This window comes from Lepidothrix coronata, unplaced genomic scaffold, assembly GCF_001604755.1.
Source record: "Lepidothrix coronata isolate B3197 unplaced genomic scaffold, Lepidothrix_coronata-1.0 Scaffold70, whole genome shotgun sequence".
NCBI classification, from domain to species: domain Eukaryota; kingdom Metazoa; phylum Chordata; class Aves; order Passeriformes; family Pipridae; genus Lepidothrix; species Lepidothrix coronata.
This window is the reverse complement of record NW_016690250.1, coordinates 2,797,601-2,818,204: the sequence shown is the minus strand read 5'-3', so window position 1 is coordinate 2,818,204 and position 20,604 is coordinate 2,797,601. Positions and strand designations below refer to the sequence as shown.

The window sequence follows — 20,604 nt, the reverse complement described above, 5'->3', positions numbered from 1 at the left end:
GAAGGGAAGGGAAGGGAAGGGAAGGGAAGGGAAGGGAAGGGGGAAAAAGGAATAGAGAAAAGCAAAGAGAAAGGGAAAAGGAAAGAGAAAGAAAAAAAAGAAAAAGAGAAAGTGAACTGCATACAAAATTGCATCTATGGAATAGTTTAGAGGATAACAGAATAGAATATTTCCCTTTAAAGGGACCTACAAAAATCATTTAGTCCAACTGCCTGACCAGTCCAGGGCTGACGAAGTAAAAGAATGTAGGTAAAGGGCACTGTCCAAATGTCTCAAACACTGACAGACTTGGAGCATTGACTGTCTCTCTAGGAAGCCTGCTCCAGCGTTTGACCACCCTCTGGATAAAGAAATGCTTCCTAATATCCAGTCTAAAACTCTCCTGGTGCAGCTTTGAACCATTCCCACACATCCTATTCAGACGTGTTGCACAATTCAAGGTTTTGGCCTTTTAAAAACAAAACATTGGAGACAACATTCTACACATCTGTAGGATGATGAAATGTTATGCACGTTTTATCTACTTTTCATTTTACAGGCAAGCTCCAAAAGTAAACTAATTTTACATGATTACAAAACCAGACTGCAAATCTCTGTCTGGAATAATAAATACAGCAAGGGAGGAGGCTGATTGAACTCTAAGAGATAAATAAAGACTATTCTGAGACCATCCTCTTTATATCTTCTTTTCACTTTCTGTTGCATATTTAGGAAATGCATCATTTATTTTTTTGTATTTTTACTACATTAAGTTTTAATCTTTGAAATTACAAGCATCTATTAAGAGCTTTCTTCTTGAGTAATTTATATTCTGCACTGTACCTTGATTTAAAATTTTCTATATTTGGAAACATGCTCCTAAAAATGGCAGATAATAAAATATCTTTTAAAATACTTGCATTAAGAACATGGTCAGGTCAGTTAAAAAATTTCAGTATTATAACATAAAAACTGTTATGGCAAATACTCTTTCTAGGACACTCCCTAGAGACAGAACACATAATATAAATCAGTTGAACCTGTACAGCGTCACTGGATACAACATGATAATTAACTCTTATACATTTTTTGATTAAAATATTTGTTTAAATTCTCCTTGAATCCAGCAGCCTATCAGTGGGGTAGGAAGAGCACTATTGTATTTAATTTATTAATGGCTTAGATAAATATAAATAATTCACTAAGTCGTATTCCAAGAGAAGATATAAAATAGCAGATCATAAATTATTGTCCGAAACCCTTTTATTTTCTGCAATGAAATCTTTAATTTGAGTGAGTAGAGTGTAAAATACTCTTTCTAGATTCTGTATCTGATGAAATTATATGAATATTACTGTCTTCAAGGTGTGCATACTCCAGACAATATTTTAATTACATGCTACATAGCTGACTGGAATTAAAAAAAAAAAATAAAAGGGAAACTAACCCCTTTCTAGGCTCTGATTTGCCAAAAGCAAAAGAAAACTACACATTAGCTACATTGTGCAAAAGTATATAAAAAATTTTTACACACAAGTAATCTGCACATTACACTAGTTGGCTGAAGGGAGTTTTTGGTGTTCATACGTGAGTGGGCAAATTTTTGAGAATCTTTTAGAACAGTGTACCAAAGATATATTTTTTGCCTAAGAGATAAAAATGTCTGTAAATAAGGACATTGTATTTGATATTTCATTAGGATTGACAGAAAAGAGAACTTCACTAAAGAAGACACCTTTGACTCAAAAGAACATGAGAACCTTGAAGTTTTGTTTCATCCTTTTAGCTTCAGTGAGTATGCTGATATCTGGGGCCTGCAGCCAATGCACCTCTGCTGGAACGCTGTTTACTTTATTCATATATTTTTCTTTTTGACATGTGAGATATAACTTGTTTTCATCACAGTAGCTACCAACTTTCTATTGTGAAATTATAAATACACCCTGTGTAGATCTATTTTATGCACCTATACGAACAAATTCTCATACCTGTATCTGTGTTACTATTGCAAGTTATTGCACTTTGTATAATGGGCAGTTATGTAAGACTTAGCTTGGCAATGAAATGCTGGTAACTTTATGCACTTGGTATGTTGACCCCAAAGTACATAATTTAATTTTATTTATATGTTGAGAGTTGTATCCCCATGAACAGTGAAGAGTCTCAATATAGTTGGGGGAGTGCACATTTCTTTTTTCAACAATTTTTAAGCTAACAGTTAAATTTTAAGATATGAATGCCAGACCCTTTCCAGCATTTTCCAGGGCATTGTGGTAGTCCATCCATACTGAAGATTCAGGAATGCAAATGGTGATACTGTACTTGGAAGAGTCATAGTTTGATCACAGCAAGTGAAAAATAAATCAAAAAAGCTTGTAAAAGTGAAGAGAGTCATGTAACAGATTCACTGATTCTTCTAATTATATTTTGCGATTGAGGCATTATTAATATTAATAGCAGAATTTATTTTATTGTAATAACTGCACAGGAATAAAGGATAAAGAAATATATATTTCACTTTTTTCTCAAACTGCTTTTGCTACACCATTATTAGATGTTCTAGGAACATCACTGCTATACCACAGAATCCCTGTCTTCAACAAATTCTGTAATTTTCCACAGCTCAGCAATCACAGAGAAACATTAGATAAATGACTAGATATAATTTCTTCTATGCACCATATCTCTCAAACACTACTTTCTATTTTGTATTTCTTAAGAGTTAGAAGAAATATATGCAAATTTTTAGGATTACTTACACATTTTCATTTTCAAAATGTCAAAGGCATTACTTTGCATACATCTGCACACATACAGAATTTTTGTCTGGTATATACAGGATAGCCCTTACTTGCCACATAAACACAGATCATCTGAAAGGTGCAGGCTCAGTAGATCTATTTATATGGAATGGGTTCGACATATTTACTGGTCAGCCATTTATGAGCTCCAGGTTCAATATAAAAGCAAATGGCAATTGAGTAGAAAATCTGTCCAAGCCAGATGGAAAGTAGCCTGATGTCAAATATGCTGATGAAAAATAGGAATTTTGAAAAGAAAGAAGTACCTGAAACCATGCTTTTTTTCCTAGAGATGATTTCAACAATGTTTGTGAAAAACAGCCTTACAGACCATTAAGGCCTTAATATAAAGTGCACAAAAGCTACATTTCTAGCCTTTCATGAGGTTCACTTCATACTAACAATGACTTTAAAAAGTATTCATTATAGAAAATAACATTTGTCATTTAATATTACTGTGTTTTACAGTATGTTGACCACAGGAAAGTCACACTAAACATGTTTCAGTACGGCAGGAAATGTATATTGCTAGATAGAGTAGGTTTGCTCTAAAAAAATTCTACAATTTGATAGGAAGACCATAAGCATATATCATAAACATTTAGGAATTCTCTGCAATGGTAAATTTATCCCAACAGGGCTTTATTCGGGAACAAACCAAATTTTAAACATCTCTACCAGGCATGATGAAGAAATAGGAAATTGAAACTACTTGAGCTGATAAGTAACATTTTAGAGGATCAATAGTGGAAAGCATAAGTTACTCTGCATAGCCAAAGGATTTATTCTCCCTCCCTTCCTTCCTTCCTTTCTTTTTCTTTCTTTTTCTTTCTTTTTCTTTCTTTTTCTTTCTTTTTTCTTTCTTTTTCTTTCTTTTTCTTTCTTTTTCTTTCTTTTTCTTTCTTTTTCTTTCTTTTTCTTTCTTTTTCTTTCTTTTTCTTTCTTTTTCTTTCTTTCTTTTTCTTTCTTTTTCTTTCTTTCTTTTTCTTTCTTCTCTTTCTTTCATTCTCTTTCTTTCTTTCTCTGTTTTTTCCTTCTTTCTTTCTTTCTTTCCTTTTCTTTCTTTTCTTTCTTTTCTTTCTTTGCTTTCTTTCTCTTTCTTCTTCCCTCTTTCCCTCCTCTCGCTTCCCCTCCTTCCTCCCTTGAAGATTAATGTTGGATGGTGACATGTATGCCCACACAAAGACAAATTCCAATCACTAAAAGATATTTATATGTATTTCTAATGGATAACTGTACATGATACATATCCATATTATTAGAATATATTAGAAATTAGAAATCAACTATGCAGCATGTTGACAACATGGCAGCATGTTTGCCATGTTGGCAAAATTTTCCTGTCTACCAGATTCATTGGTAAAGAACACAGGACCAGATAAATAGTGCCTTCTAATAAAACATGCCAGAATAAAAATAAAAACCCCTTCTGGAAGATAAAAATAACCCAAACAAATGTTCTCTCTTATCTGTTCCAAAGGATAAGTTGCTATCAGATGTCTCATCCCGGGTCTGCTTTTTCCTTCTCTTTTCATTCTAAATCAAGTTTTTTCTAGCCTAGCACCAGAGGAGATACAAGTATATACAAGTCTTTTAATTTACAAATGTGTATCATGAGAATCATTCACTGTAGGCACAAATTACCAAATTCACTCCCCATAGTTTATTTTTCTCTGCTGCTAAAATATCATACAGAATGCTGTCTTGCACATATTATAAACATCACTGTATCTTGTTGATTTTAGGTGTACACTGATTCTGCTGATCCTACTTTGTGCCAAAAGTACATAATTTCCAGTTTCCTTCATCATAGCTACATTTTAGTAATCTAAACTGTGTATATTTCACTAATGCTTTTAGAAGGATTAAAATAAAGTGTAAACTTATATTTTGCTTCTCCACTTTGTTTGGAAGGAGTTGATACCCACTCACCACCTGATCCTCTGGGCTTGTTTTCTCCTAATCTTCTGCAGCTTTCTTTCTCTGAGTTTAAAACACTAACATCATGAGCAGAGAGCATTTACTGCAGTACTCTAAGCTGGTTCTATAGTTGGGTGGTTGTATTTTCTAGGTGATTATACTGTCATAAACTACTCTGGTAGCATCTTTCTCTGCTAGGAAAGCTTTTAGTTCTTTTTCTTTTAGTTACTTAAACTGAAGCAAATTGTATTCTCACTAACTATTATTCTATTTGCCTTCAAAATGATCAAGATATGTTGCACCTACTTCCTTTTGTGCTGTTCTCCAAAAGTAACCATATCCCTTCTACTGTAGTCAACATAAGGCCCATAACAACTTTATTCTACAAATTTAAACCTATGTGCAAATAATTCTACAACTTTGAGCCATTATTCCATCAGATAAACTGAGCTTCTTGTAAATTTTGGAGATGATATTTATATCTTCCCAGTAGTATGCCTCTAACATAAATAGTTCTGTATTGTTTTGCTCAAAGTTGCTTCCCAATTAGGCACAAGCAATAACATATACTTTGCATGTAAAGCCATTACATTGCAGTTTTCCAAGCACTTGACAAGTTACTCTTAGGATTATTAACTCTAAAAAGATATTACTCAACTCTATGTCTATAAATGTCTTCCCTAATCAGTAAATAATGATGTAATCTACTTCTGTAGATATAACCATGTCATAAGTTCTCTTAAAGACTCCAGAATTATTTTTTCCTGTAGAAAAGAGATTAGCTATAATGCATGAGAATATTTTGCATTATACACTGCTCTGTAAGGCTTTTTAGCTTCAATAAAGCTAAGAAAAACTATTCTGACAGACAGTATGGATATGCTTCTTCATAATGTTTCCTTTCAACTGTATATGTGAACTATGCATAATTCTAGCAGAGGCTACACAATCTCTTTCCTCTGAGACTGTGAAGCTAATACACAGGATACAAAGCCATTATAAATGTCAGTTCTCTCAATAGCATTTTATAGATACTGTCCAAATATTGGATTAATCTCTTGTACTAAGCTGTTCTGGGAAAGTCCCAGATGCTGTTTTGTTCTGTCTTAATTTCTTTTGTGAAAAGCCTTACTTTGCATCTTATTTTACGTTCTGTTCTATTTCCCTTTATGAAACTCTCATCTTTTTTTTTCAGATCCTACTTCAACTTCTTTTGCTAAGTTCAACACCTTTTCAACTTCTGTTTTACCTCCTTTGATGATATCTGATTCCTGCAGGTATGTCCTCTATTTTTTTCATCTTGATTAAAAACATTTGTCAGCTCATATATGCCCTTGTACAACAGTATTGACACAGATAACTTATGTGGAATCTTGTAGAGGAATATGAGCTGAATAATGTCTTTGATATGATTCAAAGTAAGTGAAGAAATAGTGCATGCACAGTGCCTACTCTCCCTGAATAAGGTAGGGGACAAAAACCAAAAGACAATTTACTTACTTCCTTGACTCTTTACATCCAACTTTTAATCTTCTATACTTAAACTCTAGAATTCTGTTTCTGAATTTATCATTGTTTTAAAACTTTTTTCCCTTATGTTTGTTCTCTGACTTACAGATAAGCAAAATAATTTCTAAAGTAGCTTGGTCTCTCTGATTCCTATCAGTTCAGCGTTTCCATATTCAGTTAGGTTTCTGGGGCATGCTTGAGTTGCTTCAAAAATTTACATGTGGGTTATTCAGGGATTTTAAACTATCACTAAGATTTTGTTGTCTCCACACTAAACCTAAATGTAAGGTGGTTTTCACCCTCAAAATAACAAAAGGTTTGTATATCAGAAAAGTTCCATCCTTTCTGGCACTTACAGATCTACAGAATATGTTCAGTAATACAAGAACCACAATAGAACAGGGTGAAAAAATTGGTATAAATCAAAACTAGCTGTTCAAAGACAGAATTAATAGAATCATAATTTCTTCAGCAGGTATCCATTTCATAGAAATAATTACTGAAATAATGAAAATTAAAAAGATGGTATTACAGTAGAAGTAAACATATACAACATATAGTTAAATTTGTATTTGATGATACTAGATAACTCTTTGTCAGAGATACTCCAGTAAAGTTTATTTCTTAAGCTTCCTTACCATGTGCTTGATTTAAAGTACTGGACACAACTTTCCCCATACAATGATTTAGTGTGTACTATAAACACAGATAAAATCAGTACCAAATGTAACAGCTACCTGAGACAAAATAAAAGCATATTCACATCAATCACAAAATGATAAATTCTTATTTAAAATAAATTTTAAATAAATATTTGTCTTAGAAAGAAGTCAGCATTACAATCTTGCAGTATTGAGCAGGCTCTTTGTGCAGTACTGACAGTCTTTTCCATTCCCATCTATTCTGAAATCTAAAGCCAGGTCCTCAGCTCACATCTTTCAAAATGTAGTTGCCTTTTAATCTTTCAACTAAAGTTTTGTACCTAGTAAAGAACACCTGAACTGGAAAATATTTACAGGATTGGAATTGCCATGCAAAACCATATTGCACATGGTTAATTCAATATTTGTTTTGTCTGCAACATGGTATGGAATCTTTCCTCCTCTTTTAACAGTCTCAGTGATTAGCCCTCTCACTATAGAAGCATTTGTTAATGCACTACTAGGACCTCATTCTCTAAAGAGAAATATCAACATCTTTAAAACATTTTTTTATAAAATAAAGTGCTGTAAAAAGTACTTTTGTTGTTGTTGAGCATGTGGAAGGTAAGTAAGAGAAATTAATCACGTGGAAGGTAAGTAAGAGAAATTTATCATATGAAATGTCTGATTTTTATAAAGTAATTACCTTTTCCTGTTTGAAAAATACAAAAAAGTCCACAAATATTGACAGAATATGTATTTTCCCCAGGTGGGAAAAAGAGAATGAGGAAAAATGTTAGCAATATAGAGACAGAAACAGTGTACTGGACATTTTCTATGCTACTACAGCAACTAAGATTAATGAACAGAGAACAAATGGTTGACATATCACCTACCCATGGGAGTTCCAACGCCGTAACCTTTGGAGTCTATAAGGCCTCCAATCTGTGTTAGGTTACAGTTCCTCTGTGTGACAAACTCAATGGTTGTCGACTCCATTAAAAATGCATAATCAGAGGTAAGCACACGTTGGATACCTTCTTCATTACTTTTGACAAGTACTGACTGCCTCCTGCTACTCATGAAGGCCCACATCTTGTCGTAAGTGGAGATTTTGGATTTCTGAAAGACAAATATTAGATGCAACATGAATATGAATAGTACGTCTGTAAGAGTGAAAGCAAATTCTCAGTTTGCATATTGCTCTCTTATCAGATTTTACTACCTGTCGGTTTTCACCCAGGCATTCTTTTAAAGGTGCCTGTGCCTTTCATCTCATCTGTACTGTTCATCTTCACTTTGTAAAAAAACCCAGCTGGATAGAATCTCAAATGTGCAATATCTGTTGTTTATCTGGTTTTTTTATTGTTCATATGTTTTATATATGGAAAACTATTAAATATTTCACTGTAGCCAAGATAAGCAACAATGTTATGGAGTTTTACAGGAGAATCTGTGGATTCTGACAAAATTGAAATTTCACTCATTTCAATTTCTCAGCTGAACAGTTCTGAAAACCTAAAGCACAGTGTGGCAGTCCAAAGCAATCAAAGCACTTACAGATGGCAGTATATGGAGAAAACATTTTTGAAGTAGAGGGCAGTTAACATTTTATCCATGGTACATGACAAAAATACTTGGAGAAAGATTTCAGGTAAGAGATAGTATCATTCTCTGGTCACACTAATGCTATCTTGCCTTTCATAAATTGCCTACTAAAAGTCCTAAAAGTGAATATGTGCTTTCTGATTTAATATTCCCGGAATACAAGGAAATGTTGCAGGAAGAGAGTCAGTAATCTGGGACAAAGGCATCAGTAGTTTGGAAGAAAATAATGATGTGCAAGTACAGAGGAGTTGCTTCCCTTTTTTCACCTCAGTAATTACCTTCCTTTGTTTTTGTAAAACACAGTGCTTAAGAGCTCATAATGACTGGATAAACTGAAGGTATTAAAAGTACTGAACATTTTATATTATATTTGTCCCATCTGTTTAATAACATTTCAAACTCAAAATGTATCAGAAAATGATCTTGCCTAGTAACTAAAATGTAGAAATGCAATGTGAGCACTCATATTATCAGACTTTTTACAGTCTTTCCTGTTTTAATGTCAGCCCTAAACATAATTCTGCCATCAGCTCTGGTGGAAATACTAAACAAAGATTGACACTGCAAACCTTTCTGAAGTTCAGCTGATTGACAGCCAGAAATTCTTCCCCAGAGTAGAATTAACAGTATATGTGGAATAAAAAGAACATTTATTTAGAAAAAAGAGATTATTGTTCCCCTGCTGAGACGCAATCCAAGAGTTACTTCACTCTGCCTGGGGACTTAGCAAATCAAGCATTTAAACTAAGTCTAGTGTCAATGCTAAAAAACTGAAGACTTTTAGGGCTCTGCATTATGTGGTTGTTACTGTACTGAACATAGGCTGGGACTGATTTCAAAAGATCTTAGTAACAATGAAAAGGGAAAGCATTCTTCCTCAGAATATACTGTGAACACATAGAATAGAGAAGACCAGATAGCTATGGACTGTCCTCATAGGGTTTGCTTTTTACATCAAATAATTCTTGCAAGCATTTAATGTTGCATTGTAGCATAATGTACTTTAAGCAATGCACAGCAGCTCTGTAGGAATCTAAATCACCGTGTAATACAGTAAAAGGTGGAAAAAAATGTTTTTCAATAGTTGTAAAATTTTACCAAGAACCTGTATTTAATTCTTTTGTCACAGTCTTTATCTCAGTAAATATTTTAACCACTATAAATAACCTGAGCAATATAAAACATTAGTGGAGAAAACAATTTCAGTAAATTGTTAGATACACATTGCTGACACATATTAAGGGGAAAAAGAAAAAAAAACAGAAAAAAAACAAATGAACTATAATAAAAAAAAAAAAAAAAAAAAAAACAAAGAAAGAATGAACTGCAATACATACATATTTCTAGATTTTTGTTGAGAAAAAGAATTACCTCCAGCATGAAAACGTGTTAGCAAGGGCAATTGGTTGGTGTCTACTGAAGCATTACAGCATGTGAAAAAAATATTATATCCTCTAAAGGACAGAGTGCTCATATTATGATGACTGATTTAATCAGCTAGGATGAAGCCACAGCTAATATTGAATAGCAAAGAAAAAATGCCATCAACAAAATCAGAGAAAGCTCCTGCATAGGACAGCTCATTTACTGGAATAATTAAAACAAAAACATTAAAAAGGTCTATACATGATTAATGAGACTGTAAAAGAGAACACAAAATCTAAAATATCAGTGCACATGGCTCACCACTGTAAAGCTATAAAGCTAACAGGGGTGACAGAAATGCAGAGAGATATCTCAGTTTTCTCATATAGGCAGAACACTACAATACCTTTAGACTACTTTCTTCCAAACCTAAAAGATGAAATGATGCCAGAAAAAAATGCCCTTCTACTTGTGATCTCTAAATTCTAATTNCCCTTGTTTATGGATTCCCTAACCCTCTTACCCCATTCTGTGCTCCCCATATCAATCCTGCTTCTGAATACAGCAGAATTGTTTAGTCTTTTGTCAAGGCAAGGCCTAGGCAGTTGACAGAACAGCATATCTGGGCCTAAACCACAGAATAGGTCAAGAATTAGGTAAATATGTACCCTTTGTGCTCTGATGAAGTTGAAGATGATGAAGTAAGTGGTCCCAAAATACACCCCAGACTCATTTCAAGGGGGTGGACCTGGGGTGGACCAGAGTAAAGGCCGCGGGGTGGACACATCTGGGATTGGACGGATGGTGTTATAAAATGTAACCTCTCGGGCACGGCCGGCGCGCGCGTCGTATACCATCTACTGCCTTGGCAAATAAACCCTTTCTTATCTCACCCCTAATTAACTGCTCCGGAGATTTTTTCAACTCCAAAATACACCGGCAACAACTACAATACCTTTAGACTACTTTCTTCCAACCCTAAAAGATGAAATGATGCCAGAAAAAAATGCCCTTCTACTTGTGATCTCTAAATTCTAATTAGTGTTCAGAAATTCTTACCAAAGAAAAATGGTATAGGCTAAGGATTTTTTATATTTTTTTAATGCACAACAAAAATTTTTTTTATCTCAAAATAAATTAAAAAAACCTCCATCATTTGATTTAGGAAAATACACTCACAGATAGTTTTCCTGTGTTTGGCAAAATACTCGGCAAAGTCATTGACGAAAATCAAGAAGCCAGAACAATCAAAAGCATCAGGAGCTTATTTGACATTGAACTAAAGAGAATGACACTCCAATATATACATATTGCTTCTTGTGCTTATGACTATCATTCATACTGTTAGAAGCAGATGCTGCAATTTACATTACGTTTCCATCTTCTTTCACTGTGTGCAAATCAACCTGGTTAATCAACTTACATAGTCTGTCAATGAAGTGTATTATTTTATCTGGGCTAGTTCCCCATATTGTTTCCTCTAACTGGAAGTCACTGTCTGGAAATCCAACCTAACTTGAAATCAACCAGAAATGATGTCTGTATAAGGTAACTTGTGGTGACATGATTTATCAAGCTTGTATTCCCTCAGTAATGCTGAAGACAATGCACAGTAGTAAGAAAGCTGCTTTGCAGTGTTTGAATTTCACTGGAATAAAAAAAGAGAACTAACTACTAGGAAAGCTGGAAATGAAAAGATTAAGCAAGTCTAGAAACTCATTTACCTGATGCATAAAATGGTAACTCTCACAATGACATTCAGAGGATACTGTCAGTGTCATACTCAACGTTCATAAACTAAACATCATTGCAAGATAACTAGGCATGTCAGGGACCACAAATGGAGCCATGGCAAAGGCACTGAGTCAGTCATAGTCAAATCCTATGTACAAATATGAGTCTGGAAACAGAAAGAATTATTGTCAGTAATGTGTTACTTCTTCATCCTGACGCACTGGCTAGGAAAGACAAATATCTGAGCAGTGTGACTCAGGACCACGAGGTTAGAAAAATATCAGGATGTTGAATAAATGCCAGAATAAACAAGGATCAAAGGACGAGGAAGCAGACCTCATGATACAAGTCAGAAGTGGATAAATGCACAGTAAAATAAGCTAGGCAAAGTATGACATTTTTCTATAAAAGAAAATTACAGATCCATTAATGGAGATTTTTATTTTAATGAATGCTTACAACTTCTTTCCTGGCTTCTAAAAGCAGTTTGTGCCACAGAAAATGCTTCAGCTTTGCTTGTACCCATGCAATATTTAAACTCAAAAGAGGCTGTAATAACTAAGGAAAGATTAAAGGTAATTAAAATCAAAATTTCGAGAAAAAAATAAGTTAAAAAATTCTGTAACACAGTGCTTATGTATTTTATGAAAGCACTCTTCACCACATAAGAATTAAATCATCACAATTATTATGTCAGAAAAAAACCTCACAGACTCCCAATTCTACTACAGTATTTTCCATTTATGACACAGTCTATGACAGCTATATGACTTCTCTTTTCCTGAGCATTGCATGCTTAGTGGACACAGGCCAGTATTCTTAAAGTTGATTCATAAATCTTTTTAAAGCCAAAGGAACAATTTTGCACATTAATTCTGACCTTCTGTAATACACAGACTATGAAATGTCACTCCTGAATGACCTCACCAAGTTCAACACCTATGTGTTTGCACTAACAAAAAGAATGACATATGAAGAGAGATTTCATAAAGACCAACCCCTGTGAGCCTTAGCAAGGTGACCAACATGGTGCCTCACAGCATCCTTGACAACAATTTGGAAGGATAAGGACTGGATGGATGGAGGACTGGACAGGTGGAGAACTGGCAAAGATATTAATCCTGGAAAGTAGTAAACAGCTCAAGGACAGATTAGCATCTTGCCAGGAGCTGAGTACCTCAAGGGTCAGTCCTAGACCTGATACTACTAAATATCTTTGTAAACAGTTTGGAAAATGGTATTGAAAGCACCCTCATCAAGTTTGTAGATGATATAAAACAGGGAGAAGAGGTAGAAACACTGAAAAAAAGAATTACCATGAAGGTAGACCACAAGAGGCTTGAAAATTAGTAAACAGGAATTGCATGGAGTTGTATCTGGTTTGCTTAGGCAGTTTTGGTAGCAGACGGGCTACAGGAGTGGCTTCTGTGAGAAGCTGCCAGAAGCTTTCCCCATATCCAACAGAGCCAATGCCAGACGGCTCCAAGATGGACTCACCACTGGCCAAGGCCGAGCCAATCAGGGATGATAGTAACACCTCTGTGATAACTTGTTGAAAAAGGGAAAAAAAAAGTTGTTGTGCATTGAAAATTGCAGCCAGAGAAAAGCAGAATGAGAACATGTGAACATCTCTGCAGACACCAAGGTCAGAGGAGAAGGAGAGGGAGAGGGTGCTTAAGGTACCAGAGTTGAGGTTGCCCTGCAGCCCATGGTGCAGACCATGGTGGAGCAACTGCCCCCCTGCAGCCCATGGAGGACCACAGGAGTGCAGAGATCCACCTACAGCCCATGGAGAAGCCCATGCTGGAGCAGGCGGATGCCCAAAGGAGGCTGTGACCCCGTGGGAGGCCCAGGATGGAGCAGGGTCCTGGCTGGGACATGGGGACCCGTGGAGAGAGGAGCCCACGGTGGAGCAGGTATTCTTGGTAGGACTTTTGGCCCTGTGGGGTACCCATGCTGGAGCAGCCTGTGCCTGAAGGACTGCACCCCATGGAAAAGTGACCCACATTGCAGCAGCTTGTGAACAACTGTTGCCTGTGGGATGGACTCGCGCCAGACAGGTTCACGAGGGACTGTCTCCCAAGGGGAGCAGGGGAAGGACTCTCTCCCTGAGCAGCAGCAGAAACAACCTGTGATGAACTGACCATAAACTCCATTCCCTGTCTCCTTGCACCACTGGCGGAAGAGGAGATAGAACTTGGGAAGAAGAGAAGGGTGGAGGGAATGTGTTTTAAGATTTATTTTACTTCTCATTCTCTGCTCTGATTCTGCTAGTAATAAATTTGATAAATAACCCCATTTTGAGTCTGTTTTGCCCATGATGGTAATCATTGAGTGATCTCTCCCAGTCCTTATCCTTATCACGAACCTTTCATTATATTTCCTCTCCTCTGTCCCATCACAGAGAGGAGTTAGAAGGTGGCTTTATTGGGTACATGGCATCCAGCCAGGGTCAACCCACTACAGAGGTTTAAGAAAGATAAATGCAAAGTCTACCTTGCATGGAAGAAAGTAATCCCAAAGATCCATCCTGGCTGGGAATTGACTGGTGGGAGTCTATTTCAGCTGAAAATTATTTATGGTCCCAAGACAGCTAGAAGAACATAAGTAAGCAGTCCATCTTTGCAGCAGGAAAGCAAACTGCTGGCCAGATCAGCAAGACTCTAGCCAACAGAAAAAGGGATGTGATTAATGCACAATATTTGGCACTTGTCAAGCTGCACCAGGAATGCTGTGTCCAATTTTGGTCCTCTGAATTCAAGGAGAGATGCTAACATTGGAGAGTGTCCATCAAGGTGATCAGAAGATTGGAGACCTCAACCTACAAAGAAAGATTTATGGAAATGGTGTTCTAGAATGGAAGGCTTACAGAGAATCTAATCACCTTCTTCCATTACCTAAAGAGAATGTTAAGAGAGAATTTGAAGGTACTCTCCTCATTAAGAAGCATAGTGACAGAATAAGAGGCCATGGCTTAAGCTGCTGATGGAAAGTTCTTTGTGGATATAAGGAAAAAATTCTTCACCATGAGAAAAACTAAGTGTTGGAACATGTAGCTAAGAGAAGCAGCAGAATCAACACACTGGAAGTATTTGAGACAGCTTAATGTGACTCTGAATAAGTTAATCTAAGATCATGCTTTCGATTGGGAAAACGGATCTCTTCCAACAAGACTAAGGGATGCCTAGAGATCCCTTCCAACTTTGAGTTTTCATTGATTTCTTCAGTTCTTTGAAACTCAAGTAGAACTCGTCCCAGCTGTTTCATACATGAGTCTTTGGAAATCCTGAACACCAGTACAGGAATCAAAACTTAACTGTTCATATAGTAAATTATTTTATTCGTTCCTTATTCTTTTGTAAGTTTGATGTTTTCTTTTGACACATGCCCTAAATCTACATAGCTGTGAAATAAGCTAGAAAATGCATTTCTGATGTTCTTAATGATGGCAAAAGCACTAACGTATCTCAAGATTTTTTTCTAAACAAAAGAAGGTTAGATGTCAAATTTAGGTGAAGAAAACATTTTAGCCAATCCTCTTATGGCTCATAGATGTTCTAAAATATCTGGGATATGTCTCCAGTATTTTAGGCCACAAAGGATTAGTATCATTAATAGCTAGATAAAGTTAATTAATTGAATAAATTTCAAATCGTAGTATGACAAGCTTAAAACTGAGAGAACAAATGAACAGCCTAAGGTAAAGAATGTTTTAGGAATTCTGTAATTCTCCCAAAGTGTTATAAATACAGGAAAACTCAAAGATAAGACTCTCTGAAAGAATTCAAACACTTGCATAAATGAAAATAAATTGTAAATAAACATAGACTATTCACTTGCTTGAAGTGTCACCAGATGGAAAATTGTAAAGGCTGATTGTTAATGTTCAAATATCTATCAATGACCAATGATGTGTTTGTTCTGTTGGACGCTTCATATACTTTACTGTTTCTGTAATTTATGTCTGTGTACACTGATCCACCTCTCCAAGTTCTTAATATGAAACTGAATTCTTTGGAATAGATACTGTTTTCTCCAAGCAGCTAAATGTTTCTGAAGTGGACAACAATGATCCATTACTAGGACTTCTGAGCTGAACAGTAATATAAGGAAATAATTATACATATCAGAATCACCCACAGGAATCAGAATAAAAGATGACAGTTCTTATTAATTTTTTAGCTTTACATGCACTACATTTAAGCACTACATGTCTTATTGCAGCTATTTTGATTTAAATAATACATTCAAACTTTTTAAATGACTGAAATAATGTCTAGTTTCACATAAGCCTTAGTTAATTCTACACTCTGAAAGTGCTGTTTTTAACCCAGCAGAAGCAGTATAATTACCAATTTTGACATAGCTGAGCACACTATGTGTAAAACGCAATTTGGTCTTAACTGGATATCTGCACCTGATGCCTCCAAAGGATAATACGATGCCACATACAATCCAAACTGTGCATTCAGATAGATGTAGTGCACAGTTTTGAATCACTGCTATAGGATAAGGCATAGCTTTTACAGAGCGTAGTGCTAATCACTAGCACCATAAGTATACTGAAAATATTGCACATTCTTCCACCTGTGCTGGGCAGCAGACCAGACTTAAATGAGCTTAGCTGTTTTCTATTGCCTAACAGACAAACATTTCAAGTGAACTTCTGAGTATCATCTAATTTTCTTAATGGTTTAGCAACTAGTTATAAAAATTACCTCTTCAGTATCATATTTTTTTATTGTTTCCTAGAACTTTTAGACTAGCTTCTGCTCAGCCATCACAGAAAAATGAAAAAGACACACTCTCCTTTTTCTGACTGGTCTTATTCACTGTAACCTTCTGACCTCAGGGCATTACTTTTCTCCTTTTTTTTTTTCTTTCCCCCACCCTCACCCCCCAATTTTTTCAGAACTGCTGAGGCCTGAAAACCCCTAAGTGAACCAGACAATTTAGATTTTGTTGTGTCAGCATAAAAACAATAATGCATACAGCGTTCTCTCCTCCATAACGGCAGTTTTTATGGTCCATAGAACACAAATGAAAAAGGTAGGAAAGGTTTTTCTGCCAAGAATAGAGCTACAAGGAATGAAAAATGCAGTGCTCAGAGAAAGACATTTTTACTCTTGCTCTGATTGTGCTGACTTTTTGTTTTAAAAACCAAAGATTTTGAACAAATGTTAAATATTTCAAGTAATTTATGGTTTAAAAACTTCAAACCTTAACACCATTGAAATAAGTTTTTACTATCAGCTTTGACCTGGAAATAACTAAGGACTTTATACCTCCAAAATCACTAATGGATTTCAGAAAACTTTCTCGTCTTTTATACCAGAATGTTTTATAGTCCTCTACTGAATTATAACTAACATCATAAGAGTTCTTGCTGTAAAATACTATGGAAGATGACAAGTGTGATATTTCTTACACTTCTGTAGGTTTCTTCCTCCATAAGTAGGAATAAGAAATTAATCAAATTTAATCTGTTTCTAAAGCAGATCCTATTTTCTGGATGTTTGTAAAGATAAGCCTACTGCTGTTCACTCTGCCTGTTCTCAGATACAAACTGCATGTACAAAACTCCACGATTCATTTGCACTGTATCAGAGAGCAATGTCCTTTTCCAAAAGCAGTGGTTGCATAGTTTCATGATTGGAACTGAGCATGAAGCTCACAAATATTACTTTAAATATTACTTCTAATAGAGTAAGAATTTGTCACATGATTTTATGTCATGTGACATTTTATGCCATGATTTTAATAATTATAGTCTCACAGCATCTACACCTGTATGAAAAACATTTATGCAATGTTCAAAGCAAAATTAATATGCACCATATTCTAAACACTCTGTTGCTGTGGTGGATTGAAATAAACTCATTGGGCAGCATTAGAAATCAAACTCAACATCACTTTGATCAAAGATCTCTTTGAATGAGAAGAGAGAGCCCACTAATTATTATTCGCCTTTTTTTTCCCCAAAAAAGCACAATGAAAAATAAATATTGTTGCATTGCCTTCACAGGTTTCAAAAACTTTATGGAAGTTCTAATAATATAATGGCCAGTCTTCGCGAGTGAAGATTTGGGAAAGGTCATTAACCCTTCAAGCCTGCGCAGTGGATTTTTTAGGTGAGACACAGCGTGCGCTGAACTGAGCCCACCCTTTAATCCTGAAGTTCATCTGCCGGGGCCGAGTGAAACTCGGACAGTGGCAGTGAGGGTCTCAGAACGTAGGTTTGTTTAGAGTGACCTTCTCTTAGATGGATTGCCTCACAGGGCTAACGAGCTCCATCTGCCCGGGGGGCTGGGAATCGAACCCGGGTCGCAGCGGTGAGAGTCCTGCACCCTAACCACTAGACCACCAGAGGCCCCTATGGAAGTTCTTCTGCCAGTTTTTTCTCTAATGGCATGTGTCAAGCAGCAGCATTAGCATTAATTACTGCTTGTAATTATGGTCATCAAAATCAGACTAATTGCACAGGCAACTTGTTGGGTTTTTTTCCCCTGATAAGTTCACCCATTGATTCTGTTAACAGACCCAAAAACATACTTTACATGAAAATGGCCAATAATTTCAAGTATTTCTTCACAAAGTAGCTCATGCAAAATATTTGCCAACAGTGGATTAGTATAAGCCACCACTGAGGTATTCTGCGGTGGGATTTGGGTTTAGCATTCAGTACTTTTTTATTACAGCATGTAAATTACCAAACACATTGGACCATATGTGCTAGTTAAGAACAGATGAAACTTTCTCTGTACTTTTCTGACCTTGGTGACCAGAAAATCGGAGTTAATTCAGGCAAACACGATTGATGCCATATGTGGTTCATATGAAAGGTATAGAGGAGTGGTGGGATACTGGTCAGAAGAATTATTTGTTAGCACATCTGTCAGGTCTTGGAATAATTCTGGTAGTTTTATCTTTAAACATCTTTAGTCTCCTAAACAATGTACTTGAGAAGATAAGCAATATTACACTTAAGGAGATGCTTTTCTTGAACAATGAAGAGATTAAAAAGATCTGGAATTAAAAATTACAGTAAAAGACACAGGAACTTTTCAGCCAAACTTATTCTTGAAGAATACATCATTAGACATTCTGCTTTATTTGTAATTAGGAACAGGCAGAATAAGTATGTGGCAGAACAGTGGGGAAAGGATTCACTTTTCTGCCTTGTTAACTGGTATATTCTGGTTTTTTTCAGAAGAATTGCTCAAGATTAGCAGCAATAAAGTAATTGAGAATTTCCAAGGAACAAAAAAGAGTGTGAAAATTTGTCAGCAGTTTGTTTGACCATTCAGTGACTTAATTCAGTAATGTTAGTGTTAAATAATACACCAACACTCAGTCACAAACAATTCTAAGATTTCTCTGACTAATACTGTGCTGACTACTTATTTTATTATTGCTCATTACAAAGGCCTTAATACGTAACTGAACTGTGAAGAATCAGTCTTGAAAAAAAAAACAAAAGAAAAGAAAAGCACCATTTTGAGTAGCATTATCATGTGTGATCTTCTGAAACTACTGGTTCAAAATTCAAATATTCCTTGTATTTTTGTGGAGAAAAAGTAGAAGCAAAATCAATGAAAAATTCATGCACTATATTTCCACTTCTATATGTAAACTGCAGAAACTTGTGCTGCTCAAAAGCTGCCTATAAATACATAGAGTTTGCTGTTTCAGTAGAACCTTGGTTAATATATCTTCTTTAAGAATAAATTAGATTGAAATTTAAATTGCAAAAGTAATTTTAATTTGAACACATTTAACATTGACTGTAGGAACAGATACTTATTTCTGTGACAACAGTGTAAGTGGTCTCTCGTGTTTGCACTAGAAAGTGTCTGTCATATAGTATGGCCTGATCACTGCAGCCTGAAAATTATGGATGTTCTGTTCATGTTAGTTGCCCTGAATTTTTGGAAAGATTAAGGCAAAAAGCACTGTAACCTCTTATTTCTTCCATTTTCAGCATTTTCTGTGTGCATTTATGATGCAAACACAGGTCCAACTATATTCTTATTAAACATCATCTTCAATGACAGAAATCAAAGTTAAAATGATACTAACATTGAGCCATATCAGCCAGAACAAGGAAATAAGCAGGCAGAGCCTGAGATGACCTTCCATCAGAAAGCTAGGACAATACCCTGATGCTTATTATTTACATTAATACTGTACAAATTAGAGAAGAGAAAGAGAAGGATATAAGTGATAAGTACCTGTCTTACTTTCATCACAAGTTGAAAGCTCTTCAAAGTCTATTAAATACTTGGAAGAAACCAAAAAAATTACGATTTCTGTGTTATGGAAAATCTTAGTATTTCAGCAATTTCAGACGCACTGAATTGCAATAAAAAGTGTAATTGCAAACTGTGAAATCAAATTTCAAAAAAACATTACATAATAGTGTATTAGGAACAAAGTAGACAGCATGACAGGGAAAAATAGGAGAGAACAAAATTTCATTTTGATTTTACTTGGCAGAAAAATTAAGACAATAGTAAAAATCAAAATTTAAACATGGAATTTTTTTATTTTGAGAAAATATTATTTTTTATCGAGAATTCCTGGGCTGGCCTAAAAATTTTCAGTGGTACGCAGTAAGATCACATCATGTGAGTTCCAGGACACCTAAATGATATTTCAACCTTTCTAATTAAAAATTTCTGCTGATTCCCACAGATGACTTTTATTATTGATTTAAATATTATTTGACATATATGTATTTATAGTTATATATGGTAAATCCAATAATTTTATAATCTGTGCATTTTTGGGGCAGAACAAAATTTTGTATCAACAATGAAATGCTTCAAACATGGCTTGAAATAATTATTACGTGGCCTGTGACATCGGAGTTCTGAAATACAGTCAGGAGAAGAAATAGATATTTGACATGCACTGACGTGCTCTAATGAAAATCCGTGTTTCATCTCAGAAATATTCTGTGGGCTGGTATGAGATACCATAACTCCTAGAAAATTTACTATGTTAATGATCATGGGGGGATTGGAACTGAATGATCTTTAAGGTCC

At 35.3% G+C, this 20,604-nt stretch overlaps 1 protein-coding gene across 5 annotated transcripts in view; it reads right to left on the bottom strand.

The window, feature by feature from the left end:
* Positions 1-20,604, bottom strand: part of GRIK2 (glutamate ionotropic receptor kainate type subunit 2) — a 365,941-nt gene that overhangs the window by 29,261 nt on the left and 316,076 nt on the right. For all 5 annotated transcript variants that reach the window (XM_017818725.1, XM_017818724.1, XM_017818727.1 and 2 more), the window contains one exon: positions 7,747-7,972. In XM_017818725.1, the coding sequence (XP_017674214.1) occupies positions 7,747-7,972 (226 nt within the window). The remainder of the gene's footprint in view (positions 1-7,746; positions 7,973-20,604) is intronic.